This window comes from Canis lupus, chromosome 10 (assembly GCF_011100685.1).
Source record: "Canis lupus familiaris isolate Mischka breed German Shepherd chromosome 10, alternate assembly UU_Cfam_GSD_1.0, whole genome shotgun sequence".
Lineage (NCBI taxonomy): Eukaryota > Metazoa > Chordata > Mammalia > Carnivora > Canidae > Canis > Canis lupus.
The window spans coordinates 28890745-28906263 of NC_049231.1; the positions used below are offsets into that span (position 1 = coordinate 28890745).

The following is a 15519-nucleotide window of genomic DNA, read 5'->3' on the forward strand; positions in this document are numbered from 1 at the left end:
CGCCTGCATTCGCGGCCCGGGCTCCCTGGGACCCCTCCGCCCTCTGGGCCTCGACCTGGCCCCTGCTGTGGGACCCGAGCCCCACGAACGGCTGGAAAAGGCCGGAGCCCCGGTCCCCGCGGACACCGAGGCGCCGGAGCGTCGGGGAAGCACAGGGACGCGGAGCTGCCCTCGCGCTCCCCGCCTCCTGCCTCCAGGGCACGGCCGCCACGTTTCAAAAACTCGGGACGCCCTCTCGGGGCGCCGCCGGACGCGCCCGTGACGTAACTGTAAACACACCTCCGGCGTCTGGGCTCCTCGGAGACCGTAAGGCCACCTCGCAGAGAACAGTGACGAACTTCCGGGCGTGCGACGGAGACCGTCGCTTTACGACCCGTGCGTTCCGCGGTCGACTCCGGAGGAAGCTAGGGGGCAGTTTACGACAGCGCCGATGGTGTTTGCGGCGCCGGCCGGTGCGCGCGCATCTTTCCTCCCTTTTTACCGGGTTCCTCGGAGGGCACCCGGGTGCGCGGTCTCCGGCCCGGACCATCTCTCGCCATCGGGGCCGGCGGAGGCCTTTACAGGTGAGAGGAGTGTTCCGTAGGGCTCCGCGGGTCTCTGGAGCCGGCTTGCGCTGGGCCCGGCCTTCGGAGGGGAGGCCTCCCGGAAGAGACCCCCGTACCCCGCGGCCGCCGCTGCTCCTCCGCTGGGCGGGGCAGGACTCCGCCTTCGGGGACCCCGGGGCCCGACACACTTAGGGATGCGGGGCGCGGCCTTGAGGGTGGGGTCCCCCGGTCTTAGGCGCCGCTTTGCGGCCACGGCCTGAGCGTCTTTGACAGTATCTCTTAGCGCCGTTGGGTCTCCGGGCCTTCAGAGGGGCCTGCGGCTCGCTGAGTTTGTGTGAAGGTTATGGGGGGCTCCAGGCTGAGCAGGGCTCGACCTGCTCCCAGGGGTTCCCAGCCCAAAGGTTCTTCCCTTTTCTGCGAAATGGACGGCGGTGGCGGCGCAGGTCTGGTCTGATCTGAGGCGGTCTCCCCCCGGGGCCGGTGGCTTCTGATCTGTAGTGGCCTGCCCGCCGAGCGCCCCCGCCGAGCGCCCCCGCCGAGGCCCGGAGGGGCCTCCCCCGCCCCTGTAGCCGGTACGGCTGTCACCGGCGCACCTCACCGGCTGTTTCTGCTTCTGGTTCCATCCTGCTCACTTTTACTTTACACGCGTTGAAGCCAAGGGACTTCCTCCCACCCGCTGGAAAATGCATGCCAAGCCTTGGGTCTGTTTCCTTCGTCAACTGTGGCAGAACAGCCAGATTTTTTAAATATCATTAGTGTGTTACTAGGTACCGCCTAAAGCCCCGTTTCTTCTCGGGCTGCTCCCCAGCTATAACAACGGGAAGAATGCTGGGCTTAAGACAGACAACCCTGGAAATCAACTGTGTTTTGAAGCAGTGGGCAGATGGACAACCTAATTGGCCGAGCTGCAAAATTTTAATCTCCAAAAAGGGCGTGTGGGTGTGGTTAGTGCTGTTAACTTCTTTAGCATAGTGTCTGACACATCGTAGGAGCTCAGTAAATACTCATTTTAACATGAATCGTCGTGAAACTGCCACCCCTCTTCTCAGTCCTCTTCCCCTAGTATAGCTTAAGCTGAGAATCGGAGGAGGGAGCTCTCAGGAACGTTCCCTGTTGCTCTGATTCCCGGTGTCGCTTCTGTAGGAAGCCTGACTCTCCCCAGTATGGGACACGGAGGAGAACTTACTACAGTCGCTGTACCTGTTCCCTGTGGTTACTCTCCAGGCTCCCGAAATGAATTTTCCTCTGGGAACTCAACCTGAGGATTACGACAGATGGATGATAAGTGCATAGGTCTTTGATCGGAACTGTCAGGCAAAGATCTGTTCTGTAGCCCGTGGCTTTTACTCACTTGGGAGGAGCTATAGCATTACGCAGAGTGTGGGTTCCAGCCAGACTGCTTTTTTCAATTTTTTCATCAACTAGCATTGCAAATTTGAACGATTTCTTAGCTTCTGTGTGTGCCTCAGTTTTCTTATCTGAAAAGTGGGGATGACGCTAGCCGCTCCCTCAGGATTGTTGGGGGCATTCACTGACTTTATGCAGGGTAGATAAGAACATTAACTGGTACTGATAATATCTACAAACATGTGATGTATGGCCACTTTTATGACCTAGAGTTTATGGTAACCTCAGCTTTCTGACCAGCTTTTAACTTGGCTCTGTGTCCACTTGTTCTGCATAAGGATTTATATTGATAGAAAATTAGAAAAACAAGAAAGAAAAGTTAGATATCAGGATATATTTCTGGACTCCTTTTTTTCTCAGCACTCTGCATGTAAATATATTTTTGCAAGTCCCAATTGTAATTGTGTGGCATTTTAAAATGAAACTATTCTCCTACATGTAACTATCAAGGCCTTCACAATGATCTTGTAGGGTCTTGATTTATTTTACAGATGAAAAGACAAGGCTTGAGGAAGCTACAAATTGTATACCTTGGCAGAGGTGTTTCTGAGAACTAGAATGAGGTTATTACACTTGAGACAAGGTTACTCATTCCATCAAATCTAAGACACCACTCTGAGACAAGGTTACTCATTCCATCAAATCTAAGACACCACTCGGTTTAAAAAGCACTACTATGTTATGTAGCACTAAAAAAGAACACCTGCCAATTAAGACAGCCTATCAAGCATGAGATGCAGCCTCATTTCAAAGACATTATAGTGGGAAAAGCGGGTGTCACAGAATCAATGCAATATGGTAATTTGGTTTTGTTAGTGGTCTTCTAAGTATTTCCAATATTATCTATAGGAAAATAGTAGAGCTCAACAGTTGGGTGTTCCATATTGTGTGTTGCTTTTTGAATTTTATCATTGTGTCTTAGATTACCTCAGTAGGCTTTTTGTGTTTGGAGGCCTTTCTTCGTGAAGCTACTCACATTATTTGTATTTTTAAGGTTTTAGAAGATGGCAAAGTTCATGACACCCGTGATCCAGGACAACCCATCAGGCTGGGGTCCATGTGCGGTGCCCGAGCAGTTTCGGGATATGCCCTACCAGCCATTCAGCAAAGGAGATCGGCTAGGAAAGGTACTCACCTGTTAAAGTAAATCTTTTAAGCTATAGCTGCTACTCTCTGTTAGTTAATTCCAATTGTATTATCTCAAAAGCATAACTTGTGAGTTCCTTATAGGGACACCAGCTGGGGAAGGTTCTCACATCTGGGTACTTGCAGTCATCATTGGAAAGCTGGGCACTTACAAAGGCCTTGGGAGCCGGTCCTTCTTACATTGTTCCCAGACTATGTCTTCACTTACAGGGGTTTCTGGGTTAGGAGAAGCATGTCTGATTGACCTGTGTGCTCTTTCTTCTCTTGTTGCTTTTACAGGTTGCAGACTGGACAGGTGCCACATACCAAGATAAGAGGTACACGAGTAAGTGTTCAACTGACTACCCAGATCAGGGCCTTGGGAGGATTGTTACTTTTTCTAGTAACCTCCATCCAAAAGCATTCTAGAACAGGAACAAAATGCTAATGATAATTCATGGTTTTTAAGGGCATAGTCTGAACTGTAGACAATACCTACTTTTTTTTTTTAATGGACTCCAAACTTAGATTGTTCATTAAAGAGGTTTAATCTGTTATAGTGGAATTTTTTTCCTCCCACTTTTAGGGAGCCATGAACCTTTTCACAGATCCTTGAACTCATTCCCTTTTTGCACTCCAGTGCCTGGGAGTTACTGAACCTTTGAAGCCAATCAGTAGACTCCAGATTTTAAGATCCTGATGGACTAAATGGGTTATTGTTTGTTTTTCTGTGCCAGTTGAGATTGTTGGAAGTGGCTAGTTGGAATACTAAGTTAAGTTTATCAGGATTGAGGTCAACAGTAAAGTATATCATAACCCATTAGGCAGTTGATGCAGATAATTGCATATTTGCATTATGCATGCCACATATTTGTCCCTTCTGGGAGAGTAAATCTTAACTCCTGTTCTTACAGAATAAGGCAGGGTGTGAAATGGGCTTGAGGTCCTCAGACTCTGTTTTGACTCAAAAAGTTCTTTAGACCAGAACTGTTCAAACTTGAATGTGCACATGAATCTCCTGGGATCTTCTTAAGAGGCTGATTCTGATTGAGTGGATCTGGGGCGAGTCCATATGCATGCGCTTCTGCGAAGGATCCTGAGTGCATGCTTGAAGTAGCAGGGCTTTACACCAGCATGTGTGTAAAGTCTGTAGGTGGTAGCTGTTACACATCACTGCCTTTGCTTACAGATAAGTACTCCTCTCAGTTTGGTGGTGGAAGTCAGTATGCTTATTTCCATGAAGAGGATGAAACTAGTTTCCAACTGGTGGACACAGCACGCACACAGAAGACTGCCTACCAGCGGAATCGGATGCGATTTGCACAGGTAGGCCAAGGGCCAGCAATCTTACCATCTTGGAGCCATTACCATTGGTTGCCACCTTGTGCATACTGGTGAGAGGAAAGTGCATTCTCATAGGTCTTCCAGTGACTTTCAAGTAGCTGACCAGTGACACGTTGTGCTAAAGTAAACTTACACTGGGTCCAAAGATGCATTTTTCTTAAAGGTTTTATTTATTTGAGAGAAAGAGCATGAGCAGGGGTGTGAGGGGGTAGGGCAGAGGGAGAAACAGGGCTGCCCACTGAGCACAGCCCAACCCAGGACTTGATCCCAGGACCCTGAGATCATGACCTGAGCCAAAGGCAGGTGCTTAACCAAATGAACCACCCTGGCATTCAGATAGTTTCGGTTTTTGTTGCCCAGTGGCTAGGGCATCATGCCTTTGTGCTAAGAGAAGGTGTTTATGTCACGTAGAAAGGGGCCTGTTGCCTCATTTGATTGCCGTGTGCAGGTTTTATTAAGTAGAAGGTCCAGTCGGGCTGCATCTTACTACGTAAAGAGGCAAACTGTAACTCTAATAAAAGCCCATAAGCCTACTTCAATAAAAAACGTGCAAATGTATGTCTAGGCTAAACCCAAGCGCTCCCATTGAGCACTGCCTTTTGTCTGTCAAATCCCCAAGATTTTGACATGGGTGTTTTTTCTTAATTCCCAGCGGAACCTCCGCAGAGACAAAGATCGACGGAATATGTTGCAGTTCAACCTGCAGACCTTGCCTAAGAGTGCCAAGCAGAAAGAGAGGTGAGGTTTTCCATCCTCCTGGAACACGCTGTTCTTCAAGACTGACTGTACTCTGAAATCACTGAGCCAAAGCAGGAGGATGGTTGTCTTCCCCATAATTGCAAAAAAAACAAAACAAAACCGCCCTGATTCCAGGGAAACCACTGGTTTAGCCTGCCATCGTCCTCCAAGGGCTATTCTTGGCAGATAGAGGAGCTGGATGGTACTTGGCAGTGGCCATGCACACTGGTAGGAAATGAGGGCAAGTAAGTCAAGCCCTGGGGCTCACGTAGGCTCGGTTCTGCTGTGGCACAAGTCCAGGGGCATCCTTCACACTGGGCCCTGGGAGCTGTGTCATGCAGCAGCCCTGCCTCAGGCTGGGGCTGCCAGTAGACTCTGCAGGGGGGGCAAAGCCTACCTGCTCGGCACTGGGGAGCAGCGTACTTCTAGCACTCTAACATGGCATGCTTTCACTAGACTCTTTTTCACTAAGCCCCTATTTTCTTTGTTGCGAGAAGTCCTGATGTTGAGGACGAGGTTTAGTGGAAGAGAAGGGCAGCTTCTGCCTTTTGAGAAGCCATTGACTTAAAGGTCTGCACCCACAGCACAATCTTTTTACCTTTCTAGAGAGCGCATACGGCTGCAGAAAAAATTCCAGAAACAATTCGGAGTGAGGCAGAAGTGGGACCAGAAGTCACAGGTAGTGTATCCACACCAGAGTTTTCTCTAGAAACTCAATTTTGCTGGTTTATTTGGTTTTATGACCACTTTATTGAAACAAAATCCACATGCTATACAATCCACCTACTTAAAGCATACAAGTTCAGTGGTTTTTGGTACATTCACAGATACGGGCCAGTGTTACTGCAGCCAGTCTCGGAACATTCTCCTCATTCTGAAAAGAGCCCGGTACCCTTCAGCACTTAGTCCTTGTTCTCCTCAGCCCTTGGCTGTTACCAGTCCCTTCTGTCTCTGGATTTGTGCTTCTAGACATTTCACATAAACAGAATCCTAAACAGAATGTAGTCTTTTGTGTCTGGATCCTCCCACTGAGCATGTTTTCATAGTTCATCCACCTCGTGGTGTTTGTTCATGCCTCCTTACAGCCAAACTTGTATGGATATACCACGTTTTGTTATCGGTTCACTATGGTTTCCGCTTTTTGCTGTTATGAAAAATGTTGCCATAAGCATTCGTGTACAGGTGCTTATGTGGGCACTGTGAGGATAGAAGACACCCGTAAGCAAGAGAGAAGCTTCAGTGGCAGCAATTAAGATTTTGCTGGACACAATGCTCGTTGTGTGTTAATGTCCTGAGAGAAATAAAAAACTGCTAAAGCTTCTTTTCTGAAATACATACACGTGAAAGAGCTGGTGTTCCCTGGGTGCTGACATCACCTTCAAGTAAAAGTCCTGATTGATTTTTATTTCTTGACCCCTTCAGTCATTTTCTAGATCATAAACTCCAAAGAGTCAGGGATTCTTTTATAAAGCAGCCAACACATGGCAAATGTTCTGAAGAGATTTATTGACTAAAAACCCTTCACACTGTTAACATGCCTTTTGCTTGTGTTATGCCCTAGTTGTAATTCTTTTCCCTCCACTGGTTTTGCACTGCAGAAACCCCGAGACTCTTCAGTTGAAGTCCGTAGTGACTGGGAGGTAAAAGAAGAAATGGACTTTCCTCAGTTAATGAAGATGCGCTACTTGGAAGTATCAGAGCCACAGGACATGTAAGTGGCATCGTTTGCTACCTTCCGCCACGCACTTAGGTGTGTGGACCTGCTGCTGGTGACTTATGTTCCTAAGCCATAGTATTTCCAAAAGAGAATTTGAAGCTGCTAAGACATTGCACAAGATTAATGTGTTTTTAAAAATCAAGGCTAAGGCGAGACTAGGAGAAAGAAGTTCGCTGATGTTAAACTTGAGAGATTTCTTTCCACTTCCTGGCATCGTGAGCAAAAGAGAAATCAAGTTGTGTGGCTCTTTTGGCAAGAAGAGAGAGTAGTTTGTCAGAAGCAAAGCTTTTCCTGACATTACAAAGAGCTGTTTACCTCAAGTAGCAGATCAATGTCAGTGGGGACCGGAGTACCAGGTTAGAAGTCAGTGCATCTGGAGGCCTCTAGAACTACCTGTCTCTTCATCTTGGCCTCAGTCACCATGTCATTAAAATGTGGAGGTTGAGTCAATCAGTTTTGTTCATGCTGCTCTGTGGGGCCATATCCAGAGCTTAGGGGACGGGCCCTGAGTGAACTCTGAGAACTTGTCTTCTGTTCTCATCAAAGAAAAACCATTTCTTATTTTTTAGATTTCTGGATAAGAGTTTGGATTCAATGTCTTTTCGTTTTAAGATTTATTTTAGAGAGAACGCACACAAGCAAGGGGATGGGCAAAAGGAGAGGGAGAGAATCTCAAGCAGGCTCTGTCTCCCTGCTGAGTGTGGAGCCTGATATGGGCTTGATCTCACCACCCTGAGTTTATTACCTGAGCCAAAATTCAGAGTTGGCTGCTTAGTGGACTAAGCGACCCAGGCACCCTTCTATAATGGCTTTTAAAATACAAACAAAAAATAACAAAAGCAGCTGATGATCTTCCCGTTTCCTTTGTGTGTCTTCTCCACTGTCCCGTCAGCGAGTGTTGTGGTGCCCTGGAGTACTACGATAAAGCCTTCGACCGCATCACCACGAGGAGCGAGAAGCCGCTGCGGAGCATCAAGCGCATCTTCCACACTGTCACCACCACAGATGACCCTGTCATCCGAAAGGTGGGCACCCTGAAGGAGTGCTGCTGGCTTCTACAGTTGAGGCTGCAGAAGGAACAGCACACAGGCACATCCATGGATCTTGGGACCTCAGAAACCCTTTTAGACAAGATGCTCCCAAACGGGACAGGACTAGATGGGAATACAGGCACCTTGCTGGCTACACCATAATGTTGGGGTTAAGCGGAGGTGGACTCGAATCCCAGCTCTACCGGGCTCCCCCGCACCACCTACCTGAGGCCTTTTTTGCTTACCCATGAGATGGGTTGAATGTGCTTACCACCAGCCACTGGAGGCAGGACGAAAGCACTGCAAGGTGCCATCCTGGAATATGGCAAGTGCTCAGAGAGCTGCAGTCCCTGTATCCCAGGGTGGTGACTGGCCATGGAAGCTTGTGGGCTGGTTTGCCGGACTCACCCCTTAAGACAGGTTAGAGGGGTGTGCACGTGTGCTTGAAGGCAAGAAAGCTCCCTGCAGGGGAGTCCTCCGTGCACGTGGGCTGTTTGGCCTAAGTGTATCTTCACATCTCTCTTTCTCTCTGTCCTCTTTGCAGCTGGCAAAAACCCAGGGTAATGTGTTTGCCACTGATGCCATTCTGGCCACACTGATGAGTTGCACCCGCTCCGTGTATTCCTGGGACATTGTTGTGCAAAGAGTTGGGTCCAAGCTCTTCTTTGATAAAAGGGACAACTCTGATTTTGGTAAGAAGCCTGTCTGGGAGCAGCACAAGGTGTCAGGTGTTCTGTTGGTTTCGAGCAAGTCCCTGCTACTAGAGAGTGGACGGGAAGTGGTCTGTGTCCTCACAAGCACTGATGGCTGCAGCTGAATCCCTCCCCGCCTCCTCAGCGAAGGCCTGTCATGCACTACCTCCTCGAGGTGCCAGATTTCTGAGTCCTCCCATAGCCCCAATACTATGTGTGCAGGTGTTACTCATTTGAATGGCATTTTCCTGGCTTCTGTCAATGCTCCATACCACCTTTAACATTTATTCCATGTTTTCTTTAAATTAATGTTTCTTTTACCTTTATTTCAGTGTATTTATAAAGGGAAGATTACATGTGCATGTATTTGATAACAACATAAATGTGTATAGACACACCATGAAGGGAAACCATGTCACTGAAATTTGATAGCAGTGAGATGGAATGATATAATTACATTCCGCACCAGAGGCTTAGGACCTTCTTCTTGTTAAAAAGCTGACAAAATCAGATATTATTTTGAGGAATCCAAAGGGACTGAAAGGGGATCGTTGTCTTATGATGTGCTTGAATTTAATGTTAGAGAGGATCCGAAGTTACCCAGTAGTGCTTCCTGCTTCCTCGCCTCTGCACCCCGCGCTTGGGAGAGCTGGGTTAGCAGATGCTGGAAGGATGGGCCTGTGTTGCTGGGATCGTGGCCCCTCCCTGCATTGCCAGGCACATTGTTGATGACTCGGTTTCGCTGGTGGGTGACCACGCTGCCACTTTTGCAGACCTCCTGACAGTGAGTGAGACTGCCAATGAGCCCCCACAAGATGAAGGCAATTCCTTCAATTCACCCCGCAACTTGGCCATGGAAGCAACCTACATCAATCACAACTTCTCCCAGCAGTGCTTGAGAATGGTAAGGCGGAGAGAGCATCTGGGCACCAGATTCTCTTTTGTCCCCTTCCCAGTGTCCCCATTGAATATCTGCGTTGTGGTAGGCTGTGGGGTTGTGGGACTGAGCAGGGGCAGGCATGGTCTCTTCCTGTCACAGAAGAGCTCCAAGCTGTGGCTTTGAGGTCAGACTGCCTGACTGAACCCTAGATTCACCACTTCAGAGCTTTGTGGTGTGTGGTATGTTTCTTCTCTATAGGGTTAAAATACTAAGCATACCTGTCTCAGCCAGACAGGATGTAGAGGTTCTTTCAGGTGTTTGACAAACTTGCTGATTTATTTATTTATTTACTTATTTATTTATGATAGAGAGAGAGGCAGAGACACAGGCAGAGAGAGAAGCCCGCTCCATGCACCCGGAGCCCGACATGGGATTCGATCCCGGGTCTCCAGGATCGCACCCTGGGCCAAAGACAGGCGCCAAACTGCTGTGCCACCCAGGGATCCCCATGCTGTTTTATACAATATACTGTTTAGGTGCTGGAGATCTAGTAGTAATAAGCAAAGTTTCTGCCCTTAGGAGGCTTCATTATAACAGAAAGGAAAGATAGTAAACTAAACAAACCTATGTCATGTCGAGTGGTGGCATGTACTCTAGAAAAAGTGAAACAGGACAGTGGTCAGTCATGGCTGCGAATTCAGATACAGGGGGTCTGTGCTTGAAGTTGGGAGGAGTAAGCAGCCCACGACATAGTGCATGTGGAGCCCACCACCCCCTCAAGGGCTGCAGGGAGCCAGCCAGGACTGTAAGCTGAGTGCAGGGGCTGGTCCATGGGCTCAGCCACGGGTGCTTGCTGTCTCGTGACACCCTTGTCTGTTGGCAGGGGAAGGAAAGATACAACTTCCCTAACCCAAACCCATTTGTGGAGGACGACATGGACAAGAACGAAGTCGCCTCTGTCGCCTATCGGTATGTCAGCCACCTGGGCAGGGCGGCCTCTCTGAAACCCGGGAGCTTTGGGTACCAAACGGGCTCCTTGTTGGCTCTGCAGGTACCGCAGGTGGAAACTTGGAGACGACATTGACCTTATTGTGCGCTGTGAACACGATGGTGTCATGACTGGAGCCAACGGGGAAGTGTCCTTCATCAACATCAAGACACTCAACGAGTGGGATTCCAGGGTGAGGCGCGTTTGGTCGCCCTGGCCATTCTTCCTGCAGGGTGTGCCATCACTGGCGAACTCCCTGGTTAGCGTTTGAGCCTTGGTCTCATGCCCCCCCGGGCATCATACAGCTACCAGGAATTTTTTTTTTCCCCATCTGAGTTTTTCCTCCCCATAATTCCTCATTGAGGAGATTTGTGTCTATGTGTAGAGAATGTGGTTACAGTTTAAGAAGTTTTCTTATTTTGCACATAGGAAGCGGTAGTAACTGCCTTCTCATGGGATTTCATCTGAAACTGTTCCAGTCTGCCCTCCTGTTGGCTTCTGCCCTCTGCAAGCGTGGGGGTTTGGTCTCTCATCGTCTGGGTTGGCGGGTTTCCTGGAAGCCCTGGAGCTCTTTTGATCTGTTCTTTCACTGAAAGCAGCCACTACCTTCTCTCCAACCTTTTGGTTTCTTCTTCCAACTCCTTCACTTCTTGAACTCAGAGATTCTCAGATCAGTGAAGATTTGACTCTTCAGGAGGCCTCTTGAAAGAAACGTGCTTCCTTCATCTTTCCTGCTTCTGCTGCCCTCTCACGCTAGTGCTCTGTGATTGTTGGGCTGCTCCCCTTCCTGAAGCTGCCCAGGCTTATGTGCCTGACTACAGTGGGTGGCAGTGCTCCTGGGGCTGTGTACCAAATAAAGGGTCCTCCATGGGAAGGACGGCTCAGGCTGAGCCTCTGTCAAACGGGGTCTGATGAGATGGAGTCTATGGGCCATTTTGCTCTGCCTTCATTAGAGCCTTGGGGCTAGCATTTACCACCACTGATTCCCACTCCCCAGTCTCTGTCACCTGATGAAAGAGCACACCAGAAGCCTTGCTACAAACTTAGCTCTGGGGCCAGTGGCCTCATCCTAGACTTTCCACCAGGCCTCCCCATAGCATTTGGCATCACTGTAGCCATGTGGCTTTGCCCCCTGTGCTGCTACCTTACCTGGACCCATATGTTTCTTCCCTCCCTTCACTTGTTTTCTCTGCTGGTTCTCCTCCTTTTTGACCTCCAATGGATCCTTCTTTCAGGGAGTTCTTTTTGCCACAATTACGTCTGTATACCGCCTCATATTAGTTTTCTTTTGCTCTGTAACAAATTACAGGCTTAAAATGAATCTGAAGGCTGTGGAAGAAACTTCTAGGCTCATTCTACTTAGCAGAATTCAGGGTTCCTTGCCATTGTGGGACTGAGCATCCCCATTCTCTTGCTACCTGTCGCCTGCGGCTTCTCGGCTCCTAGAGGTCACCCACATTCCTTGCCCCAGGGTCCCCTCCATCTGCAAATCAGCAACAGCACAGCACTTTTCTCCTGCCTCCAAACTCCGACATCTGTGTCTGGCTTACACCTGGATTTAAGAGACTCATGGTTATGTAAGGCCCACCCAGGTGGTCTCCCTTTGTTAAGGGACTTTAAGTATGTGTACAGAAAACCTTTGACATAGAAGGGGTAGCATAATTATGGGCGTGATGTTTCCTCAGCGGCACGGGGCCATGCACACATGGGAAGGGGCCATTGGGGGTCATCTTAGAATTATGCCTACTCGAAGCCTCAACAGTGAATTCTAACAGTGATTCCTCAGATCTGCTCTGATTCCTTTTCCATTGTTATTCTGCTGAAATCTCTTTTCCCTCCAATGTCTTCATTTCTCTCCTGCTCCCTTAGGCTCAGCCTCAAACATCTCCTCTCCCTTGGTTCTGCCAACATCACCCCAGTTTAGGACACTGTTAATCATGCCTGTTACTGCGCATTTACTGACCTCCTGAGCACCCTCCTCCACCCACCCCCCCACGCTGCTTCTGTCCAGCACAGATGTGTGGAGAGGCTCATGAAATGCCACAGCAGTCTCGTAAGGGTGATTTTTGAGGGAAACATATCTATCTCTGAATTTTTTAGGCCTAGCTTCTAAAAGAACTCTAGTATTTATTAGCCTCTGGTTTCCATGAACCAAGGCAATCTGAGAATCTCTGCCATGTGACCCTCAACTAGTCACTTCGCTCAGAGTCCCAAGTTCTACATGTATGAGAGAGGTGGTTGGAGAAGATTATCCCTTCTTTTTATGCACGTGCATATACACAGGGTTAGACTCTGGCCTCCACCTCCATGCAAGGCTGACCCGGCCTATGACCTGTCTTTCCCTGTCTCTCTCAGATCACACCACCTCCAGCCTCTGTCCATGTCCTCCCCTTGGTTAGCTATTCTGTTTCCTCCATGGAACCATTCCTTACCACACAACACATGCTGAACGCTTGTCCTTGCCATTCATATGGTACTTGTTCACTTGTAAAAGATGTGTCCTTGTCTAGACAAGAGGAGTTACACTTTGCTGGGTGCCTGCTGTGTGGGAGGCTGCGTGCAGAGGGACCATGTCTTTGCTGTTTTAGAGGTGACAGTCTTACCTGGGATCTACCTGCAGACTAACCCACTTCCCAAGTCAAGCCCACAAGGGAGTTCCTTCTCTGCTGGAGGAGGTCCCAGGCCTCGGGCAGGAGGAGCCGCCCCTCACTCTTGTGCTGGGCTTGCCTTCCACAGCACTGTAACGGCGTTGACTGGCGTCAGAAGCTGGACTCTCAGCGAGGGGCTGTCATTGCCACTGAGCTGAAAAACAACAGCTACAAGTTGGCCCGATGGACCTGCTGTGCTCTGCTGGCCGGATCTGAGTATCTCAAGCTTGGGTGAGTTTTGTGTCCAGGGGTCATGAATGCATCTGCTACAAGGAGGGGTCTGTGGGCAGGGAGAGCAGGGCTTGCCTCTCCCCTCTCCCTTGGGAAGCACTGATTATTTGGCCCTGGGTGTTGCTGTGACTCTGTGCAGGCCTGCCTCCACCACCAACACCCCTTTCTTCCCGCTAGTTATGTGTCCCGGTACCACGTGAAAGATTCCTCACGCCATGTCATCCTGGGCACCCAGCAGTTCAAGCCCAATGAGTTTGCCAGCCAGATCAACCTGAGTGTGGAGAACGCCTGGGGCATCCTGCGCTGCGTCATTGACATCTGCATGAAACTCGAGGAGGGCAAGTACCTCATCCTCAAGGACCCCAACAAGCAGGTCATCCGCGTCTACAGCCTGCCTGATGGCACATTCAGCTCTGATGAGGATGACGAGGATGAAGAGGAGGAGGAGGAAGAGGAGGAAGGTGTGTGTAGCAGGCCTCTTTCTGAGGTCCAGGGTGGCTATAGGCTAGCTAGGGACTGAGCTCTGTAGCCCTGGTATAGAACTGCCGGAGAGCTCCCTGAGACTAGACTTTGGAGAAGTCTTCACTCTATAGAGCCAGAAGCTGTTTTAAGAGCCTTTAGATCACCTGAGGGGCTCAGGGGGAGTGTGGCCTTTGAGAGGCTAGAGTGAGGAAGAAGCATCTAGAGAAAGGCAGTGGAATGGTTAGCCAGTGGTCTGAAGGAGAAAAGATGCTCTGTGCTAGTTAACACAGGCTCAAAGCTGCCTCGTGCCTGCTATTCCAGCTGGTGACTGAAGGAAATTCCCCTTAGCCCCACAACAGTCCAAAAGGCTTAACTTCCAAGTGGAGATGGTAAAAAAAAAAAAAAAGAAAAAAGAAAAAAAAAAATCACAAGCAGGGCGCCAGTAGGACATGGCTCATTTCTCTGACATTTTGTGTCTTTCAGAGGAAGAAACTTAAACCGGATGGTGACGTGGAGCTGGAGTTTGTGATTCCACTGAGCTTAGAAGGCTTTGGATGCCCAGTGGAATGCTTGTCTGATTATTGTTGAGGTTTGAAGGTGGAATAAAGTCTAACCATTTAGTCTCCTACCTTCGTCACATGCTTACATTGTGATTGACAGCCCTTATGCCTTCCCCCAGGAGCTCTTGGGAGAGGGAGAGTTTGCAACAGCAGTTTACTATCTGGAGTTCATAATCAGGGCTCCTTAGTTTGTTCCTGAGCATCATTCATCGTATAGTCCTGTTAGAGGGTGAATGTCCTCGATATTTTTGTTCTTAGAACCACTTGACATGATCCTCTCCTGGGGATTTTGCCCTGGGGATGTGTCAGCGCGTGATGGAAGTCCCCATAAGATGTCCATTTGTACAGACGTGGGTGCCTGCTGGCTGTGTGCCAGACCCAGCTGCTGCCCTTAGAGACACAAATAACTCATAAAAGGCAGAGCAAGGCATGGTCTTTGAAGGCTAGAGTGGGTTTACTGTTCATGAGGGCCATGCCCCAGGAGATTTTTTTTTTTAAATAAATTAATTTTTTATTGGTGTTCAATTTACCAACATACAGAATAACGCCCAGTGCTCATCCCGTGAAGTGTCCCCCTCAGTGCCCGTCACCCATTCACCCCCACTCCCCGCCCTCCTCCCCTTCCACCACCCCTAGTTCATTTCCCAGAGTTAGGAGTCTATGTTCTGTCTCCCTTTCTGATATTTCCCACACATTTCTTCTCCCTTTCCTTCTATTCCCTTTCACTATTATTTATATTCCCCAAATGAATGAGAACATACACTGTTTGTCCTTCTCCGATTGACTTACTTCACTCAGCATAACACCCTCCAGTTCCATCCACATTGAAGCAAATGGGCCCCAGGAGATTTTGACAGATATTCCACTGGGTGGTGATTGCTGTTTGTAAATTGTTTTGGTTTGGGCGATGACAGTCCCAAGCTGGCGCCCTCATAGAATGTGTCATAAATCAATTATACATCTTCAGTTATATAAACTTTTTGTAAGTGAATAATGTTCTAATCTTGATGGTTTGAAGTAATTACCTTGCCAGGTATTGTACTAAGCTTTCCATAAATACCTCATGAGCCTGACCCAAAACTGGAATATTGGTCGAAATGATGCCATTGTACTGATGAGGAAACAGGCTCAGCTTTTGAGTAACATTCTTG

The 15519-nt window shown here is 48.9% G+C and overlaps 1 protein-coding gene and 1 long non-coding RNA gene across 3 annotated transcripts; one reads left to right on the forward strand and one right to left on the reverse strand.

Moving 5' to 3' along the window:
- The first annotated feature begins 412 nt into the window (after positions 1-412).
- On the forward strand, positions 413-14436 carry EIF3D (eukaryotic translation initiation factor 3 subunit D). The gene is made up of 15 exons (XM_038550684.1): positions 413-563; positions 2947-3079; positions 3378-3423; positions 4267-4403; positions 5074-5159; positions 5766-5838; positions 6758-6870; positions 7769-7901; positions 8452-8599; positions 9373-9503; positions 10363-10448; positions 10531-10660; positions 13204-13346; positions 13524-13807; positions 14292-14436. The coding sequence occupies exons 2-15, from the start codon at positions 2957-2959 to the stop codon at positions 14303-14305; spliced, it is 1647 nt and encodes a 548-aa protein (XP_038406612.1). The 5' UTR covers positions 413-563; positions 2947-2956; the 3' UTR covers positions 14306-14436.
- LOC111097659 lies at positions 5025-13818 on the reverse strand. 2 transcript variants are annotated; one of them, XR_005365631.1, is made up of 4 exons: positions 13071-13818; positions 11886-12019; positions 11617-11760; positions 5025-11474 (listed from the first exon to the last, which is right to left on the reverse strand). It is a non-coding gene; the product is annotated as an uncharacterized LOC111097659 (long non-coding RNA). The 2 variants fall into 2 exon arrangements; XR_005365630.1 differs by having other exon boundaries at positions 5026-11760; positions 13071-13816.
- Positions 14437-15519: the final 1083 nt, after the last annotated feature.

Excerpts from the sequence above, each read along its gene's own strand:
- EIF3D (XM_038550684.1), top strand. The coding sequence starts at position 2,957 with ATGGCAAAGTTCATGACACCCGTGATCCAGGACAACCCATCAGGCTGG. Across the intron at positions 4,404-5,073 it reads ATCGGATGCGATTTGCACAG|CGGAACCTCCGCAGAGACAA; the intron begins GTAGGCCAAGGG and ends CTTAATTCCCAG. Across the intron at positions 9,504-10,362 it reads CCCAGCAGTGCTTGAGAATG|GGGAAGGAAAGATACAACTT; the intron begins GTAAGGCGGAGA and ends GTCTGTTGGCAG.